The following is a 20,478-nucleotide window of genomic DNA, read 5'->3' as shown; positions in this document are numbered from 1 at the left end:
CTAAAAGAATTTTTGCCTAACAATGTCAAAATATATGTTTTCTCATCTTGGTAGATGTCATTGCTTTGTTGTATCTTTATTCATCATATTCATCCAAAACTATAGTTTATCGACTTCTATTTCCACGGTCTAATGAATATGCTCAGACACTAAGAAAGTTACAGGAAACAAAGTAATGATGGCAAAGCCAACACATGATTTCATGTCAGACCACAAGATAACAAAATAAAATAATGAAAGACTACATGCAGTTACTGTCGCTGTGAACCACTGTCTGATTTAAAGCCTACCTGAAGCAGTGGGTGATGCAGGGTGATCTCCAGCTCAGCTAGCCTGTGGGCTGGGTCTTCACATTCCTCGTGGATCTCCAGGTCCTCTCGGGGCACCGTGTCCCAGCGGCCACAGTTAGCTGCCAGCTGATGCACTAGCTCATACTGACCAGGCAGCGCCAGACTGAGCCGTGTCTGCCTCCCGTGGCTGAAACACAGCTTCCGCCTCTTGCAGACTGTGCCCTGGACTCCTTCACAAGCCTCTCCGGCCTCAGGGCCCAGCGGCAGAAGCCTCTCCCCCAGAAGACAGTTGAGCAGCTGGTAGCGGGCCGCACAGTCCTGGCCCAGCACCAGGATGTAAGGGGCAGCACCCACTGTGTTGCATAGGAACTCTTCCTCATGACTGGGGAAAGCGATGCAGCTGAGCGGACCTGCACGAAAAAAGAAACCAAAGAAGAAATAAATCCAGAAGGGAATACATTTTGATTCGTATTAGGTTTGGAGATATTCAGGAGGGTGTACTAGCAAAAATGGAGTCAAATATGTTTTCATTTGTGTATAACAATGCAAAAGTAGGAATCACTGGGTTTTTGTTGCTTTACTATGAGCTGTTTATGTCTACAGAAGGCCTGACAGAATGTTGCATCAACATGTTTCTATGGTACAGAACAGATTTCCTATGCTCCTTTTTTCTGTTTTCTAGTATGTGGTATTCAGCATTAAGGTACATTCAAGTCTCTTATTAGGCATGAGTGTGGACTAGAGCTAATTTCTGCTTCACAAAAAAGCCTTGGACAGACAAAAAACGTGGGTTCCAAGTCCACCACATCTTTTTTTTGTGACCACTGTAAGAGAAGTTGGAGTGGTTTTCAGTTGGTTGCAGTCTGGAGCTTTACTGCCAGTTGTCACTAAATATCACAATAAGACCAACCTGAAAAAACATTGTTCACCTACAATTCATAAGCATTAGGTAAAAGAGTAATCAGAGTAATCAGTGACATAGTATCCTTTGTATCATTACTTTCACATTATACAGGAGACCACTGTTTGATAATCACACAGCAAGAGGAATAATAAAACAATTTACATCTCATGTCTGTCCTTGTGCTCATCTTTCTTAAGTTTAGCCCTCAGGTGTGAGTACACAGAGGAACCAATTCACCCTGTTTACTGAGGGTACCAGACATAATCCTCAGTGAAGCTGAGTCATGGTCTAACGCACTTATATAACAGGGAGAGCAGAGAGCAGAGTTGGCTTACTCTATATGCCACCGTCTTTTCCCTACTATAAAGGTGGTTTTAGTGGAGGCTTAATGCAGCATTCCTCTACTCGTACTCACACCAAGGCCAATCGGCGCTGAACATATGACTGTGTGACCTGCTTTTACTAGATACACTATACCAAGCCCCTGCATTATTTTTAGTGGCTTACAACAATTTAAGAATAATGTTATTGCATCATGTGATATGCAGTTTGGTCCAGAAAGTATGAGTAAACAGGATATTTATAAGACAACTTAATTTAAGTTTGGTTGTGTCCAGGAAATGTGGTTAAAGGTTCAATGTCTATGTTGATAATGGATAATATGCGGCTTAAAATTGTCCATTGAAATTTCAAGATAATTGCTCTGGGCATTTCTGCAGACAGAACATCACAGCCCTGTTAGGCAAGCCTCTTTTAATGTGACACATCACATTATCACTCCTGTGCGTTTAATCAATGTTTCAGACAGGCTAATCACAATTATATGGCTGAAAAGACTCATGGTACTAATGAAATGCTAGGATCAAACTGACAGTGAAAAAAACATTTAAGGAAACAATCTTGACCAATGAAATGCATAAGCATAAAAACAATTGGCAAGATTATTAATAACTGAAGGTCTTCTGAGACTATGAAGCAAGGTTTACATAACCAAGCACCACAAACAAACACACAAAGGAAGCAAGGAAACAGAACTGTGTAAAAAAACCCAGGCTCTTTGTTAGTGACTGGTGAAATCTCAGCATATTTGGGGCACTTAGCCCCCTCATGCCTTTGAGAGGGGGGTTAAGCTCTTCAGTTTAACCTAATTAAAGCATATTTGAGTGCAGGTGCTGGTACATAAATCACTTAACAGGAGTAAGCAGTTATTTAAGTATTCAGGCTCTCTGCACTATACCAGACATATAACATTGCTATAGCATATTTACAGTATGCTTTAAATCTACTTAGTATGAAGATCCAGTGGTGCATACACAGATGCTGCTAGGGTTCAGACCTACCTGCCTCCAGAGAAGCTGAATCCGAGATGGTTGATGCACAGGCATTGCTGTAGTTTTGTCTTATTTCCCTGAAGAACGCATTTGTCTCTTTCAGGTTCTTCTTGAGCTGTACGGAGTGCTTATTGTAACTGCTGAATATCTTGGTTAGTTCCCGAGCTAAAGGAGTGCTTTTCTGTTGTGTATTTCCTTCCATGGCTGACAGGTGAGCTGCTGCTGTCTAGTACATAAACAGGTTGATTTACTGTTCCAAACTTGCAGCAAATTAAACGCCAGTCACAAAGAACTGCCTTGTCGCAATTTTTTCGTTATTAGATCGTTAATCAGTAGTCATACTTGCACACCCACCTGCTAGGTTGTGGCAGATGATTTTAAAGAGTCCATCTAAAAGTGTTATTAACATTGGCGTATCAGTGCACAGTCTCTAAGGACAGTGAGAGTTTGGCATTTGTTTTTGTTGAGGCGTTGATTAGCACGGCTAGCTAGCTTAACGCCGTGCCTCTAGCTAGTAAAAGAAGTTTAGTGTTGGTGACTAAATGTAAAGACACAAATGGCAAACAAACTTATCGCTATTTCAACATCTTGTGTTAGCTATCGCTCAGTGTAAACACAGACTGCAAAGTGCGCAGTGCACATAAAGTCCCTAGCCTCGGCAGATGTGCTAAACAATATGCGACCTACTTGTGGTCCATTTAACGTTAGCACCGTTAGCCTGAAGGCATCTCCAGTCCGTCCTCGCCTTGGCCTGGCACAACAAACAGCCTCTAACTTCATGTATCAAATCCGGGGCACAGTTTCACAGCCATACATCTCCGTGATGAAAGGAGGATGGGTGGTTTTGATAGTTGTCTCTAGGTGAAAACCGCCTTCGCACGAAAACAACGTTGACGTTTTCCTCCGTAGGAAATGAGCTTCCTAAACTGACTCCGGTCGGGAGACGCCAGCGGACATCTCCCAACCCGCAGCGGACAGGATCCCGACCGACGGACGTACGGCCTCACAGCCGAGTGGAGATGAGCGTTACCGGCGGTGACGATGATGAAGAGGACAGTCAGTGATGGTGCAGGACGAGGTGTGTCCGAACAACTCACATAACTGAGACCAGGCAACCAAATCACTGCAAAACAGAGAGTCGACAAGACCCAAGTCAGGCAAAGTAAAGGGCGGGGTTGGACAGCACGAACTGCAGTCTGGGAAATGTAGGACTGTGGTTCAATAAAGGCCACTGCACAGAATGAGTGGAGCTGACCCCTGAGAGCAGTGGTGGAAGAAGTCTTCAGATCCTATATTAATACAACATTGTGAAAATACTCCATTAAAAATAAAGGTTGCACAATCAAAGTCACTATTTGCCTTTTCACAGTTACAATAGGTACCAATAGGTACAAAAAGAAAGAAGAAATAAATGTCTCACACCATGTTAAAACTAGAAAAGCACTCGGAGAGCGCAGACCTCCGCCAAGGCTGATCAGTGCCCCCCCCGTGGGCCCCCCCACGCCAAGGAGGTTATGTTTTTGCCAGGGTTTGTTTGTTTGTTTGTTTGTTTGTCTGTCTGTCTGTTTGTCTGTCCGTTAGTGTGCAACATAACTCAAAAAGTTATGGACAGATTTTGATGAAATTTTGTGGTCTGCCCCCACCCCCACCCCCGATCACCACCAAAATTTAATCATTTCTTCCTTATCCCATTTCCAACAAACCCTGAAAATTTCATCCAAATCTGTCCATAACTTTTTGAGTTATGTTGCACACTAACGGACAGACAAACAAACAAACAAACAAACCCTGGCAAAAACATAACCTCCTTGGCGGAGGTAAAAAATGTGTGTGTACGCTATATACATTTGTATGTATGTATGTATGTATGTATGTACATGTAATAAGGGTTCGGTAAAGGGTCTACTTGTCATGGAATCTAAAATACACATAATAATGTAAAAATATAAATATACACATGCAGGAGTCATGACAAATTTAAAGTATGTCAAAACTAACAGTAGATAGTAGATAGTATTGCAAATTGAACATGAATTGCACTTCGAGGATTTGTTCACAGAACAAAGACATTTACCATGCATTTCACATAGTTATGTTGTTTGCTGTGTGTACACAGCGTTTTGCTTTGCGTATGATTCATATTACTGCTGCATTATGAGTAGCTCATTTGAACTACTTTATATCCTGATGTGTAGTTTAACCTACAGTTGTGGCCAAAAGTTTTGGCAGTAACAGAAATTGACTCTTTGCATAAAAGGGATTTATTGGCTATAAGTCTTTAAAACATATTAAATTCTTATAATTGTTTTTCTATGCACCTCAGAAACGCATGGGAAATTTTTGGAATAAATAAAAAACTGAAGCAGCAAAGCTTGTAATAATAAAATCGATGACACTGCCAAAACTTTTGGCCACAACTGCATAGCAAAGCATCATATTCTAGAATATCATAATGTGTAATATCTTCACCTCTAAAAAGTGAGGTTTTCATAAGATCAGACAAAGAGGTCTGGTTTCAGCTTTATGATAATGAATTTTCAAGATAATCTAAGAGGTTTTTGATCCTAGACATTTAAAATCAACATTTTTGATGATATTTATCTTTGCTTTTTGCTATCATTGCTCCTACAGTGATAAATTGTTTATCTGAAAAGTAACTAACGATGTCAGACAAAAATAGTGTGGAATAAAAACTATATTAAAGCAAGAAAACAGAAGCAGAAGTACCCCAACTTTATACTTCAGCATTTACAGTCCACCACTTCCTATAAATAATGGAATGTAAACATGTGCAATATTGAAGTTTTTAGTAATAAAACCAGCCTAAACTAGAAATACATTCATAAACACAGATAAATATCTTTGAAACTGTAAAGCTTTAGTCTATGAAATGTATGTGTGAAGTGTATGAGGTGATGTATGTATGTAAAATAGGATTTTATTTTTTCTCAATCCATCCATACATTATATTTTGTTATCAACATAAATATTTGAACCTGTTTAAAAAAGAATCAACTTCTTTATGCCATCACTGTCCCAGCACCTGCTGCTCCCCTGGATGTGAGTGACTATATACTATACTATACTATACTATACTATACTATACTATACTATACTATACTATACTATACTATACTATACTATATAAGATTATTTAAACTAATTAAGGCTAACTTTGCACCCAGGAAGACTTAAGGCATGTACATGAGGAAATGTTGTACTTCCCCGTTTTTGTTCCTTCTATTTATCAGCTATATTCATCAAACATCTCCCATTTCCTGTGTATTGATGCATGTCTTGCTTTCCACTCTTTTCCACTCTTATGCCAGCAGTTTGCCACAATAACTGCAATTGCTCATATTGATTATTAAACTTAGGGCCAAAAGAAAGAAAGTTGTATATGTACTGCCTGCACTACACACTGATAATGAGCCCCCTCTTCAGGTAAACACATGGAACTGCATAAACACTTTTGAAACAGCTGGAAATTGACTTGTTTTTCATTGTGTAGTGACTTGTCAATATGTATTTGAAGAAGAAGAAGAATATGACACATCTGGATACATTTTGCATTATTATCCAGAGAAATGCATCATCTGTACAAACAGACAGACTAGTATTTTGTGTTATCTAGGTTACATTCTTCTCTCTTTCTGTTATTCTTGGCTGCAAGTGCACTTTTATTGTTTGGTTTGTGTATGATGTTCTCCTTCTGCACGAGTGAAGAAAGGCTGGCACGCCACTCAGAAAACTGAACTGAAAAAACAAAATACTTCAAAGACAGTTTCCAATTGGTTAAGAGGTCAATTACAGCTCAAATGGTGAGAAAGCAGCCACTTGGCAACTAGATTAATCTGAGTGTCCTGATTCAGTGTGTGTGCCAAATCTAATTTTTAGTGCGTTTTTTGTACGTATTTGTACTTGTACTAGATGTTGCCTCAGAACACATATTAGGGCTACATATCAAACTAAAATATGCATAATATGTAGTAGTAAACATGTATCAGGGAATCTATTATTCATGTTTCTCTCCAAAATTACTCAACCTTCAAACATTATGACTGCATACTGGTCTCTTGTGGCTCTGAGCTGTCATTACACCACTAAACCAACTGTTGCACATTGTGTACTTGTTCTCTCAGTTCTGTACAGTCTCTCATACAGGTCACAGCACTCAGTCAAAGAGCCAAACAGGACAGGAAGAGGATAAGGAGGAGGGAGCATGATTTTTTTGTAAAGGATTGGTCCACTGCATTACCTTCCCAACTCTCTTAACTGAGTACAAAAAGAACCTTATGGGGGAAAATAACTAGTTCACCAGTTCATTCATTCACTAATTAGTAATATGGATTAATTAATGTGTGTCAAATTAAATAAAGAACTACTCATAATACTAATGTCTTATTATTGTCAAGTAGTAGCAACCAGTTGGCAGTGGGTTTTAAGAGTGTCTAACTTAATTATTAGTACATTTTTCACACTTTGATTACGTACTAGATGTTAAATCACAATGAACAGTTTGTATTTTGGCCACATATTACCGAATACCACATTTCTTTCCAAAATTACTCAACCCACAGTGTTATAACTCCATGCTGGTCTCCATTGGCCTCTTGCTGTATTCACTCTATTCAACTGTCTCTTGCACATTGTGTGCTTTTTCTCCCAATTGAATTCCAAACATGTTACTGCTCCGTGAAGCTGACTATGATTGTGAGGAGGCAGAAATAGGACTTTAATACATAAAATAAAAGGGTCTGTGTACTTTTCCAGTTTCCTGTCTCAACTAAAAGTAGATACATGTGGGAAAAAGAAGGACGGGTTCAGTAATTAGACATTTTAAGTGTTTTTGTTTGTTTATTTGTTTGTTTGTTTGTTTTTAATTCTGAGTTGGCTTATCATTTGCACATGTGCATTAAATCTTACAGATCACAGTGGAGTATTGTTAAAATTTTGCTTATTTTTCTGAAGACATTTCAGGTTGTGCGTGGTTGTTCAGGTTATTCTTCTTTTTTGTGAAAGGACAGTTTTGCAAATGTAAACATTTTCATGTATTTGTACTTTTATACAGTAAAACAAAGAGAAAAGTTTGGAATTGTAATTATTTGCAGGTTATTATACTATTGTTTAATTGGTCTGACTCACTTGAGATCAAATTGGGCAGTATGTGGCCTCTGAACTAAAATGAGTCGGACACCTTCGACTGTTAATATCTTCAGTGTAATTTCAGATTTTCATACATTTTTCCTACGGGCCAGATTGGAGCCTTTGGCAGCCAGTTTTAGCCCCTCGGGCCTAGTGTTTTGATACCCCTGCTTTACCTGATAAATATGTGAGGAGCTGGATTTGCTCAACAGTTTATATCAGGGGTGTCAAACTCATTTTAGTTCAGGGGCCATATTCACCCCAATATGATCTCAAGTGGGCTGGACCAGTAAAATAATACCAGTGAAAAAAGTAAAATTACATTATGATAATGTTTATATCTACATCTTTTCCTTAAAAATCTGAATAATGTGAACAACTTGAAATGTCTTAAGAAAAACAAGTGCAGTTTTAACAATATTCTGCCTCAGTTTATCATTTATGCAAGTGCGTTACAACTTACATTATAATTACAAATACACAAAACATTTAGTAACAGGTATAAAATTGATGAAACTGCATTTACTTTTCTGAAGACATTTTACGTCGGTCGTATTTCTTCAGGTTATTTGCATTTTTTGTTAAAGGATAGTTTGTTAATGTAAACATTTTCATGTAATTTTTCTTTTTTACACTAAAACAAAGATAAAATCTGCAGTTGTCATTAATTATAGGTTATTATGACAGTGTTTTTCTGGTCTGACCCAGTTGATATCTAATCAGTTTATATGTGTATGTGCGGAACCTGAAATAACATGATTTTTACACTACTGATTAGTATCTTCAGTGTAATTTTTGCATTTCACAAATTCATCCTACGGGCCAGATTGGACCGTTTGGTGGGCCGGATTTGCCCCCGGGCCGCATGTTTGACACCTGTGGTTTATATGGTGCGCTCAGTTTATATCTCCGCGCAACCCGATATTAACAACGGCGACGTCTACATTGTGTATTTTTATTTATTTGTTGTTTTTGTTTGTTTGTTTTTACACATTTCTACTTTGAGTTCATCTTTAAATTGTGTAAGTAGGATGTTTATATTTATTTTATGGCTAGTGTACCAGAGTGTACAACAGATTGTACTTCAAACCAAGAAGCGCCATTAAACCATATAGACTACTTTGTTTTACTTTGCGTATTGGAAATACAGAGGTCTTATGGTGGTAAACATTAATAAAACAATGGGAACAAAACACACACACACACACACACACACACACACACACACACACACACACACACACACACACACACAAACAATACAATAAACTATTATCTGCAATCACGGTCCCTCCAGGTGTTTATAACCAAGCGCTCCTTCGTACCTGGCCCGCCTCCTGCACTATTTGACGTGTCCGCTCCACTCCGCTGCTCAGCATGTTGTAAACCTGCAGCTAGTGCCAGTGGGTCCCAGCACAAAGAAGAAGCACAAACACACACCGTGGAGTTCAGTTAGACGTTTACCCGTTCGTCTCCAACATTTATCAGTAGAAATCTGCTCTTTAAGTCGGAGTTGGGACACTTTTAGGACGCAAACCAGCAGGGCTCGCGCGAAGGAATGCGGTTTAACGTCGACACCTGCGTCCGAAAATAAGCGAAGAAAAGAAGAAAAACACAGACTTTTGTCGACATGGATGGCTTGAATATTAGCCGCCACGTCGGGGGAATTTCACCCGATGAAAACGCTCCTGGTGCCGGGAAAACCGCGTCCCAGGCCCCCGGGAAGAAGCAGGCGGTGAAGAGACATCACCACAAACACAACCTCAAACACAGGTACGAGTTTCTGGAGACACTCGGAAAAGGCACCTACGGCAAAGTGAAGAAAGCCAAGGAGAGGTCCGGCAGACTGGTAAGACTGTGTTGGACTTTACTTCTATTATTTGGACCAGCTGTAATGCCTTTATCAGTACAGCCACATCTGCAGTCAGTATTAAGGTCTGTTTGTTCTACTGTCCCAGTGGCCACCTGTTGTTTAGAGACTGTACTATTTATAGAAGACAGTCTGCACACAGGTTTGTCATCAGTAGAAAAACCAACACAAGGCTTTGGTTTCAGTTGTCTGTGTTAAAACCTGTATTACCCATTTCTTTCCATGTAAAATGACCAAAAGACAATGTATGCCTGGTGCTGAGGTGTGTTACAAAGCAAGTATAGTTTGTTCTAGAGGGGGTTCTGTTATTTTTTCATATTCTGGATGTTTTTATACATACTCATAATTTAGAAAGTGTTAATAAAAAAATTAAAAAGTGTGTCATTTTACACTAACCCAGTGTCTCCCATCCACTGTTTTAATTCTCTAGTTCTTTAGTCCAGAGGTCACATACAGCCCAATTTGATCTCAAGTGGGTCAGACCGGTAAAATGATAACATGATAACTTATAAATGATGAGAACTCTACATTTTTCTGTTTTAGTGCAAAAAGTAAAATTAAATTAGGAGTATGTTTACAGTTTAAAAACTATTCTTTCACAAAAATGTGGATAACCCAAACAACCTCAAATTTCTTCAGAAAAATAAGAGCAATTTTAACAATATTACATCTCAACTTCTAATGTGCATTACAGATCCCAATGGAGCTACAAAGGCACACAGTATCTAGTAACAGGCATAGTATTGTTTAAATGATGGAGGTTGGAATTTGGAGTTGTCTTTTTTTTAATTTTTTTTTAATAAATATTGATAATTTCTTTACTGCTACTTTTTTATACTTGCATGGTGCAAATGTAACACAAGTTTCCCCTGGGATTAATAAAGTATTCAGATTCAGATGATTAATAGATTAGCTATTATGCTATTATTTTACTGGTCTGACCCACTTGAGATCCCATTGGGCTGTATATGTCCCCTGAACTAAAATGAGTTTGACACTGATGACCATTAAACAATAATTCTCAGATCAAAATGAATACATGCAAGTTGGAACCATTATCTCATCAACACCTCATGGTTTGTTCATCAAAGTATTGCTGAATGAGTTCTAATGAATTAAGGAAAGGCGTTTTCATTGAAAATGTTGAGTGAATTTGTTCCAGCAGGAAAGTTGGGTAACTTTCCGAGTTCCTGGTGATAAAGGAAGAAAGGGGAAATTGCAAGTAGCCTTTCAGGTGCATTCCAGTTCCCCATGACCTAAGGGGAAATGGGAGTTATTTAAAGCAGGCTAGACTGAGATAAGACTTAAAGGAGACAAAGAGGAGCTGGCAAACAAATGATAAGGAATTTGCTTGAAAGATTTTAACTCCAGCCTAAATCTGACAGACAGTAAAAAAGAAAAAAAAAGAAAAAGACAGTTTGGGATTATTTCTAGAAGTTGTGTGAAGGCTGCAATGATAATGCCAGACTGAAGTGGGAGAAAGTCAATCGCTGATATCGCCTTCCCTATCCATGAAAGACAGTAAAGTCAGAGACTAAGCAATGTGGTTAGAAACTGTTTAACTGAATTTAGTCAAAGTAAAAATCCAAATGTATAATTCACCTAACATCAAACTCTAGATGAATTTGGCTGATGCTGATATGTCATAAAACATCATTTCTGTCTTTGTCTCTAATTAATTCATTCAATGTATGTAAAGCCAATACTGTTAGTGATATATAGCACCTTTTACATTATTAAACCTAAAAGACCTTACCAAATATTTACATTTTACATGTGTATTATACATATAGGCTAATGGATTTAAGTATCAATTGCATCTTCTGGATTAAGTTTTTTTTCCCGTAGCCTTATATTTGAAGCATCATATCATAAACAGAGGTTATAAAGTAATCCAGATGAAACAATACACCAAATATGCAGATGCCCTACTACCAGTAGGTCATAATTCCAGTACTTTCAACAACAGATACTTGGCCCAGAAGTGAACTCTTGTCAGCAGTTCTGTCTGCTCTCAGGTCATGCTACTGGCCATTGATATTTGTTAAAATGTCACGTTTGTTATGAGTGAGAGTGCAGTGAAGTCGAGGAAGTTAGTGTTAGGAATTCCCCTTAAGGTACCTGCAGTAAACAGGTAGAGGTGAATATTCAGCCCTGTGGACACACCCATCCCGTGCATGGCCTGACATGCATTGTGTTTTTATTGGAAATGACTTGGAGTCTGAGTTTTATCCCTTCTGGCAGCTACTTCATCTGCATGCCTCATGTTCCATTCTCAGAAATACTGGTTGTAAAAAAATGTATGTCTTAAATTCAAAGTGAACATTGAGCTTACAGAACAGTTAGAATGCATAGTTACAACAGAGACGTCTTTTTTTTTTTTGTGGACTTAAAGTAGATCTGTCAACAAGATGGACAAAGGTATGTAATTTGACACGGTGACACAACACAAAGGATGGCTTCATCTTGCGTGCACTGTGCACTCTGACTACAGCTGTTGTCATTGTCTTCTACCACATATGTTTGATTACATAATCCATTTAAGTGGGGGGATGTTAAAGGGGGTTTATTCAGCCAAATGCACTTATCCAAGCAGACGCTCCAATTAAGCACTTAACCAATCGATAGTGAACTTTTCAGATTTGATGCATAAAAAATGCAGTATTTAGTATTTACACAGTACGCTTGTGTCAAATATCAGAGATTTCAACCTTAAAGTGCGTATTGCGTGGAACAGACCGACTGCAACAAAGACCGCACACAGACAGATAACCTCACAGGGGTGTGAACTCATCATGAGTGGGAGGTCAGCCTGTCTGACAGAAATGCAAACAAACGCAGGAAACCTCAGTTCCCAGAATCAGGAAAAAGGTCTGTGTGGTGTGAAGTTGGTTATGACGGCAGCGTCCGGGCCAGACGGTGACTCATGACGGGAGACGGTTAAACTGATAACTGTATGACAAGTCGCTGCTTCAGTCAATCCTCGCGTCTGTAGCCTTGAGGGCCTGGAACAAGAGGAAACAAGGACACCCCACCTCCAGTGGCATCTGGTGCCCTACGACACCTCTTAACCTTCTGGGGGACTGGTGACGCACTCAGCGCACAGAGGAATCCCAGGCATCTGAGCCTCAAATAGACAAATCCAACCTAAAGACCTGAATGCAGACACATTTTTCTGGATGTGAGAGGTGTTGGAATACTGACATCAACAGGTTACATTCAGATTTAAAGAGCTTTGGATCCCGTAGGCTGATAAACATAACAAGAGACAGTGGATTTCATTACAGTTGACAATACTCCGCGTTCTTGGATACAACACAACAGAATTTTCAATTCATTGGCCTTTGTTATGCACAGCAGAGGACAAGCCTTAGATAGAAAATAATTAAATACAAACAGTTGATCCAGAAACCTCTTTCAGAACTTAAACAATGTAATGGAAAATTACAAATCCAGGTAATTTCTTAGAGCTGAAGGTGACCAGTCAGCAGCCTAAAGCCCAATAATGCTCATTTCTAGTATCATTTTTTCATTCATTTTATTCAATCCAGTCTTTTCTTGTTTTGAGTATTTAAAACACACAACGCAGTGAAATACATAATAGTGATGAAATAATGAAAATGTAATTTTCCAAAGTAATAAAATCCAATGATGGCAGTCATCAAAACTCAAGGAAAGAAGTTCAGGGTAAAAATAAAGTGAGTTTGATATCTTTTTGTAGTGTCTTCCAATTTGTGTAGGTGTATCTGTTAGGTCTACAGTAACTAGATCAGGTTAGATTAGGTGAGGTTGAACTTTATCATGTACAAAGTGGAAAATTATCTTTGGTTCCACAGAAACAAACAGGATCAACTTAACAGACAAACATAATTTACACAAAAATCATTATAAAGAAAAAAGAAACCTTGGGTTCAATTACAAGCAGTTAATTCAGTTCATCAATTTAACACTATAACTGTACTTAGAACAAACGATTTCCAGATAAATATTTTTTGTGAATTTCTGTAATCTGAAACACTTTCTCGAGCTCATTGGACAAGATGCATCACTTATGTCAGGAGCTTTTTTTATACTCAGCAGGTACTTGTTACTGAGCTGCATCTGTAGTTTTCCCATTATTTTAATTGTAGTACAACTCTGAACAATTTGTTAACATCTAAGTGTCCATACCAGATTCTTGTAAACCATCTCAAGAAATTTCTGGCTCATCTCAAAGTCCTTCAGTTTTGCTATGTGGTATAACTTTGCTGTTATCAATGAAATGAAGGTGAAAGTCTATTTGGGTGTATAGATTTTCCTTTCTTTAGTCACAGCCAGCTGCAGTATCATAAAGTGTGTGAATAATAAGAGGCTACATAAAAAGACAACAGCGAAATTATGGTGGAGGTGGGGCTAAAAAAAAACAGCAAAAAGGGCCTTTAGCCATAAATAAATCCCACAATCTATTGTGTAGAGTTTATTCATCAGTGAATCATTACAGCTGGAATGCATTGCTCTTTTGTTCTAAAAGTCTAAAATTACTTCTCCTTTTAAGGTTGCCATAAAGTCCATCAGAAAGGAGAAGATAAAGGATGAGCAGGATCTGATTCACATCCGCAGGGAAATTGAGATCATGTCCTCACTCTGTCATCCGCACATCATCACCATTTATGAAGGTATGAACGTCTGCACAAATATCATCTTTTTTCGTATTCAGCCTGTGTTCCATTGCTTAACTTAAGTGACTTTTGTAATCTGTATGCCTGAAGGGGGAAAAAAGATGACTTTCAATCAGTCTCTGTTTAGATTTAGAGTTGGGTCACGCAAGTCTTTGTGCCAGGGACAGTTGCAAGGTTACATAAGCACTGATACCCCATCAGCGCTGTAGGCTATTGTGCAGAGCCTCGTGTCTTCTGCTGCCCCTCATGCCTGATGAGATGGTCATCGTTTAGCGCTCTCCTCCTCAGTGCTCGATTGTTAGATTTAATTTTATTTGTGCAAATTAGTGAGAACTAGTCTATAAAGAAAGTTTATATAACTGAAGTCTGTTGCTGTATAGGTGCCAGACTTATAGTTTTGACCTTTTCACAAACTCTTATTTAGTCTTGAAGTTTATTCTTTTACTTTTACTTTTTTATTTTCCAAATTTGCTGGTTTTAGCATAGTTTTAATGTTAGTTTGAGGTTTTCAGGTGTTATGTGGTAAACCTTGAAAGCTATTATTCTGTAAAAGTTCAGTATTGTGCAAAGCCAGTTTTTTCTTCCATGAACCGTTAACAATAGTTTGGGAAAGCAAATGCTTCTCTGATTTTTAAAAATTATCTTTTTTATCTGCCAATCTGTCATTTTAGTTTGTTCTTTATGTAGTTTCATTGTTTTGGAAACTGTTTTTATTAGCTTTAGTATTAGCCCACAGTCCTATAAAAGCTAATTCCTAATTATCAAAATAACTGTAGGGCTATTTATAACCTTCAATAAGTGGGTTTCTGTGGTTTGTTTGGTGTTGCAGTATTTGAAAACAAGGACAAAATTGTGATCGTGATGGAGTATGCAAGCAGAGGAGACCTGTACGATTACATCTGTGACAAGCGGAACATCTCTGAACGGGAGGCCAGACACTTCTTCAGACAGATAGTGTCAGCTGTGCACTACTGCCATCAGGTACGGCTGTTTTCTCCTGCCTTATCTTTATTACCCACCATATAAAAGCCATGTGAAAAAAGAGTCAAGTGTACATTACCTAATAATGATGTGTTGCATAAAAGCTACAGTGGAGCTATGTCTTTATGTATGTGCACACTATGAAAATGCAGCCCTGTCTGTCCTCACCCGTCAGACTTAATGACGCAGAGCTCCACTCAGACCGGCTGCTCGAGCTCATTGTTTTTTTTTTCCAGGGCGCTAGCACCCCCAAAGTTACATAATGGGCATTATTCACTGTCAGCCTGTCACTGAACAGGGAGGCTGTGAGAACGATGCAGGGCAAAATGAGCGGTTGGTCTGTGGAGAGTTAGTGTCAGGGCTAAAGGCCAGGAGCTCCAGTACACACATACACATACACACACACACGCATGGTCTCACACTCTAATGAGGGTGTGATGGAACAGAAGGGCTCTACCAACACACGCACACACATTATGTCTTAGTACAGGACTGTGTAATTATGAACATTTGATCGAAACAATATTTTAGAGTTGTTGTGCAGCGAGTTGCACAAAGTTCATGCATGTTTGCTGACAATATTTATAGGGTGAACTGCCCTGTTATTCTATGCCAGCCATCTGCCTTTATTTATGCAGAGCACTGATATCTTGTCACACATTAAGTTCCCACATTTAAATCAGCCAGGAATAGGGCATCTCAACCCCGTACTGTTATCACTTTATGACGCACACAATTGTTTTCTTCATGAGTGCATCTCAACAATAAATGAATGCTACATAACACCCCACAAAGGATGAGTCCGTTGCTACAACAAGTGTGCCTGCGTAAGAAGCAGCTGACCTGCATTTTTTAAGCCAAACCAAATCTAAACTGAGGCCAAGTTAAAGGCATTCCCCCCTGCAGAGTGGAGGACAATGAAGCATAGCTCACATACCAGGAAAAAAAAAAAAAATCTTCACTTTGAAAAGAATGTGCGTCTGACCCAGTAAAAACTAATCCTTTTATGTAATATAGACATCTTCCAGTAATGGCCCGGGTGGAGATATGATCTTCATAACGTATTATTATGCAAAATAATGATGACTTTCTTTTTTTTTTTTTTTAGAATGGAATAGTGCACCGGGACCTGAAACTGGAAAATATTTTACTAGATGGCAGTGGTAATGTTAAGGTAGGTGTAAGAAAACACCCCCCGCACAGAAACGAGTGAGCTTTTAAACACTTTGGCACAGGGTTCGTGATCATTAAACTATCTTGTAGGCAGTATTTTTTTACATTTCATTTATTCTGTAAGAGTATAAATGACGCTGATTTATTGTAACATGATCATGAACAACAGAGAGGTGATTCACTGTAAACTATTTAAAATGTGAAATCAGTGTTTTCTATGAGTAGTTGATGAGAGGTTGTGATGACACACATGGGAAACTTTGAGGAACTTGGTTTATTTGTGAGTGATCAAATGATGTAACATCCACCTCTTTTTTTCCTCTTGCAGATCGCAGACTTTGGCCTGTCAAACCTCTACCACGGTGATGAGTATCTTCAAACCTTCTGCGGCAGCCCACTGTACGCTTCCCCAGAGATCGTGAATGGGCGGCCGTACCGTGGACCAGAGGTGGACACCTGGTCTCTTGGTGTGCTCTTATACACCATGGTTCATGGCACTATGCCATTTGATGGCAACAACCATAAAACACTGGTCCAGCAGATTAGTACTGGAAACTATCGAAAACCCACCAATCCATCTGGTGAGTGTGAATCTCAGATTAGAACTTCATTATCTTTATAGTTTGTTTCTTTACAGTTTTGTTTTTAGTTAATTTTATGTCTTAAATGTTTAAAAATGTCCAATATGTAGCAAACAATATTGAAATATGGTAATGGTTGAACATCATAATTGGTGGGGAACTTATTCAACTTTAAAATCCGTATAAAATGTACAGTGATTTTAATTTATCATGTGTCTATTTTATTCTCAACTGTTTGAACCAGTGTTTACCCTTACAGAACATGTCTTCAGTCCATTAAGTAATGTAGAGTGTTTTTTTTTTTTTAAGAGTATTATCTACCTTGTGTCTTGGATCTTATTCTCAAGCTCCACATAGCTTATCAGGGAGTCCTCCCATTTCACTCATCCAATCTCTATCTTTAATATTCCACTTGCACGTTAATTGTTTTGTGAACAAACTGAACTGACTGTTTTTTTTTTTTTTAATTCTCAGATGCATGTGGGCTGATTCGGTGGATGTTAATGGTAAATCCAGAGCGCAGAGCTACAATAGAGGAGATTGCAGGACACTGGTGGCTCAACTGGGGCTACCAGCAGCCGTTACTGGCCGAGATGAAGACCAGTCCAGTGGAGCAGACGCCTTCACCCGCCTCTCCATCCACACCACACCCTGCAGGCCTGGCCAGTGTTGCTAGCTGGCTGCGTCGCACATCGCGACCTTTACTGGAGAACGGCTCAAAGGTCCGCTGCCTGCTTCGCTCCCAGGGTGGTGGAGGAGAAGTAGTCCGGCAACGCTCTCTGAGAAGGTCACGAAAGGAAAACAATGTCTCTCAGACCATTCATGAAGGAAGCACAGACAGTCGCCCCTTTAAGGGTATCCTAAAGAGGCGAAACAGTGTCAAACAGAAGGCGATAAGTGAAACTCCTGTTGTAGTTTCAGTAGAACCACAGAACATTTTGGGTTTGTCTGCACCAGACAACGCCCCTTCAGCTGGATCACTGCCTCGCAAAGGTATCCTGAAGAAGAAGTCCACAGAGCAGGAGTCAGGCTACTACTCGTCATCTCCGGAGAACAGTGATTGTGGCTGGGTACCCCAAACTAAAGAGTGCCCTTCAGCCCCACCCTACAGGAAGGGCATCTTGAAGCGCAATGGGAAGTTCTCCTCTGGGGGACTGCAGGAGTTTGGCTCTCTAGACCAGCTGGCAGCTTCTTTACCTCATGGAGGCACCAGGCTGAGACCAAGTGGGGCCATCAGCGAGGACAGCATTTTGTCTTCAGAGTCCTTTGATCAGCTGGATCTACCAGACCGTGTTGGACCACCAACACCGCTGGACAAACCAGCCAAGGCTACCATGAGAGGATGTGTCTCTGCTGACAATCTGCTAGACATCCAGGAAGACGGCATACTCAGTGATGGCCGTCTGAGGCCATGGAACTGCTATGAGTCTGGAGTGGCTGACAGTGCCTTTTCAATCACGGACTGTGATAATGTAACAGAAGCTTACAAACAGGCCATGGTTTTACGAAGCACTGTACCCAGCTAAAGATCAGGATTTAGTCAAGGACGCTGAATTAAGACTTTTTATTGTGACTGTAAACTACTGAGCTAAAGACAACATAGCCAAAGCCAAGTTCTTTTTATGTAATTAGCAGCACACTGTTGTGGTAAATATTGTGCTTAATTTAAGGAATTGCACAGAACCAAAAAGTGGCACAACTTCTTGTGAAACATCAGATTGTACATCAGATGGTCATTGACTAATGACAAGTGTGGCACAGTGTTTTATGAACCTGATTAACAGCCATCTAGAAGAGATGATGTCCATTTGAAGGTGTCTCAAAAGAGACCTGTTGGTGAACAAAGAGCTCCAATATCAACTTGAGTGCTAATTATCAAACGTGTAATTAGTGCAAAATTTGACACTGGAACCCAAAACAATGATCAGAGTTTGCAGAACCAAGTACTTCAACAGCAGTCAAATTTGCAGTCACGCTTGAGCTTTTACTAGAACTGCAACATATTTCTATAATCCAGTCAGTCATATATAGTGTCAGGACAGTTGAATAGGTGTTTTATGACTTAATATCTCTATTGGATTCTAGCTTCTTTATAGCTGATCATCTTTGACAATAAAATAATATAGAATTAGACCGAAAAGATACAAGTGAAATTTGAGGCTTTTTTCATATTTTGCTTATACTGTGGCTTTTACTGTTTTAGGATGTAGGGAATCGACATTTCATGCAAACCAAAGAGCAAATTTGCTAATGTTATTGAACATTTTATCTTAATTTAAAGGTGTTTTTTTTTTTTTTTTTTTGTAACAGGGACTTAAGCTCTCAGAGCACTTTTCAATGTTGTTTACCCTGAAATTACTTGTTTGAAGTTTGGATAATTACTTGAATGATAATCATGGCACAATGACTTGACAAGAGCAACCTGCACAACATGTACAACCTGCTTTAGCTCCCAAACCTGATGCACAGGAGGCCACGGACTGTGTTTTTCACAGGGAGGTGGAGCTCATTACGTCCATTCGAAGGACACGTGTTATGAGCTTCATCAAGGTTTAATGTGACACTCAACTTGTGTAACCTTTCAGTTAAATATTGATGCTCGGGCGTATTTCATCTTGTATTTAGTTTAATATATTTAGAGGCCTGGGGTATTGAGTACCAAGGACGGACTAGCAGATTAGTCACATATGGGAAGAAAAAAAGCTCAGCTGGATCTTTAACACTTAAATGTTAGGTTTCCAATAAAAGACTGAACTGCATGTACACATTTAATAAATTTCATTAAGTCGTGCATTTTTACACAAGTATGAGATATTTTATTATATTTTCCATATCTGGCTGATATGTTAATCCTGCCTCATGAAATACCATCTGGTGATCAGACACCTCTATGTTTTTTTTTTTTAAGTGTGAACTTTTATGTTGCACACTGGAGTTACTTAATTGGATTGACATTATAACGTGCAAGTGCCTGAAATACCATTTTATTAGATAATCGAAACCTGATAACCAAACCATTTGTTCCTGTTTGAGTATTGGGTTCTTGTAACAGACATTGCATAATGCTTTCACACTGCCAAACAATGTTGCTCAGAAACTGGAATATAAAGAATATAAACTAGGGTTACTTTTGGCATATAAATCAGGAATCGGTGTTTAACTGGATATGGTTAATGGTAAGGACTGAGCTATTCACATCATGTCTTATCATTTATTAAGTGTGACACTGGAAAAAGTTGTCTGCTTTGGGAAAATAGGTCTAAACTGGATGCATTTCATGTCATTGTGTTTGTTTTTGCTAGTCCCAGATGTAGCAGGCTTGTGGGCATTTTTTCCCCTTTGTTGGCATCAAAAAAATCCTGTTTGCCAAAGTTACTGGCTTTTTATGACTGTATTATCTGCCATGCTGTTGTGATGGAATGAGTAAATCATTAAAAAAAATAAAAATGAACAGACAAACAAGTGCTGGCAAGTTGTGTAATTGATGGCCTATATACAGACCTTTTAAAGTAAATAAATATAATTGATTTTAATAGTATGGAATC

The 20,478-nt window shown here is 38.9% G+C and overlaps 2 protein-coding genes across 3 annotated transcripts in view; one reads left to right on the top strand and one right to left on the bottom strand.

Moving 5' to 3' along the window:
- dstyk (dual serine/threonine and tyrosine protein kinase) overlaps nucleotides 1-9,129 on the bottom strand; it is a 30,067-nt gene extending 20,938 nt beyond the window's left edge. Inside the window, exons 1-3 of one of the 2 annotated variants that reach the window (XM_030133343.1) lie at nucleotides 8,996-9,129; nucleotides 2,535-3,648; nucleotides 291-700 (exon numbers count right to left, since the gene is read on the bottom strand). In XM_030133343.1, the coding sequence (XP_029989203.1) occupies nucleotides 291-700; nucleotides 2,535-2,727 (603 nt within the window). In that variant the 5' untranslated portion in view covers nucleotides 2,728-3,648; nucleotides 8,996-9,129. Of the gene's footprint in view, nucleotides 1-290; nucleotides 701-2,534; nucleotides 3,703-8,995 lie in introns of those variants that run through there. The other variant, XM_030133344.1, reaches the window with a different exon arrangement.
- A 140-nt stretch (nucleotides 9,130-9,269) lies between these two features.
- On the top strand, nucleotides 9,270-20,381 carry nuak2 (NUAK family, SNF1-like kinase, 2). Its single transcript, XM_030133359.1, has 6 exons — nucleotides 9,270-9,519; nucleotides 14,075-14,195; nucleotides 15,028-15,179; nucleotides 16,288-16,353; nucleotides 16,681-16,933; nucleotides 17,408-20,381. The coding sequence occupies exons 1-6, from the start codon at nucleotides 9,301-9,303 to the stop codon at nucleotides 18,457-18,459; spliced, it is 1,863 nt and encodes a 620-aa protein (XP_029989219.1). The 5' UTR covers nucleotides 9,270-9,300; the 3' UTR covers nucleotides 18,460-20,381.
- Nucleotides 20,382-20,478: the final 97 nt, after the last annotated feature.

The sequence above is a fragment of the Sphaeramia orbicularis genome, chromosome 5 (assembly GCF_902148855.1).
Source record: "Sphaeramia orbicularis chromosome 5, fSphaOr1.1, whole genome shotgun sequence".
NCBI classification, from domain to species: Eukaryota; Metazoa; Chordata; class Actinopteri; order Kurtiformes; family Apogonidae; genus Sphaeramia; species Sphaeramia orbicularis.
This window is presented reverse-complemented; position numbering and strand designations above follow the sequence as displayed.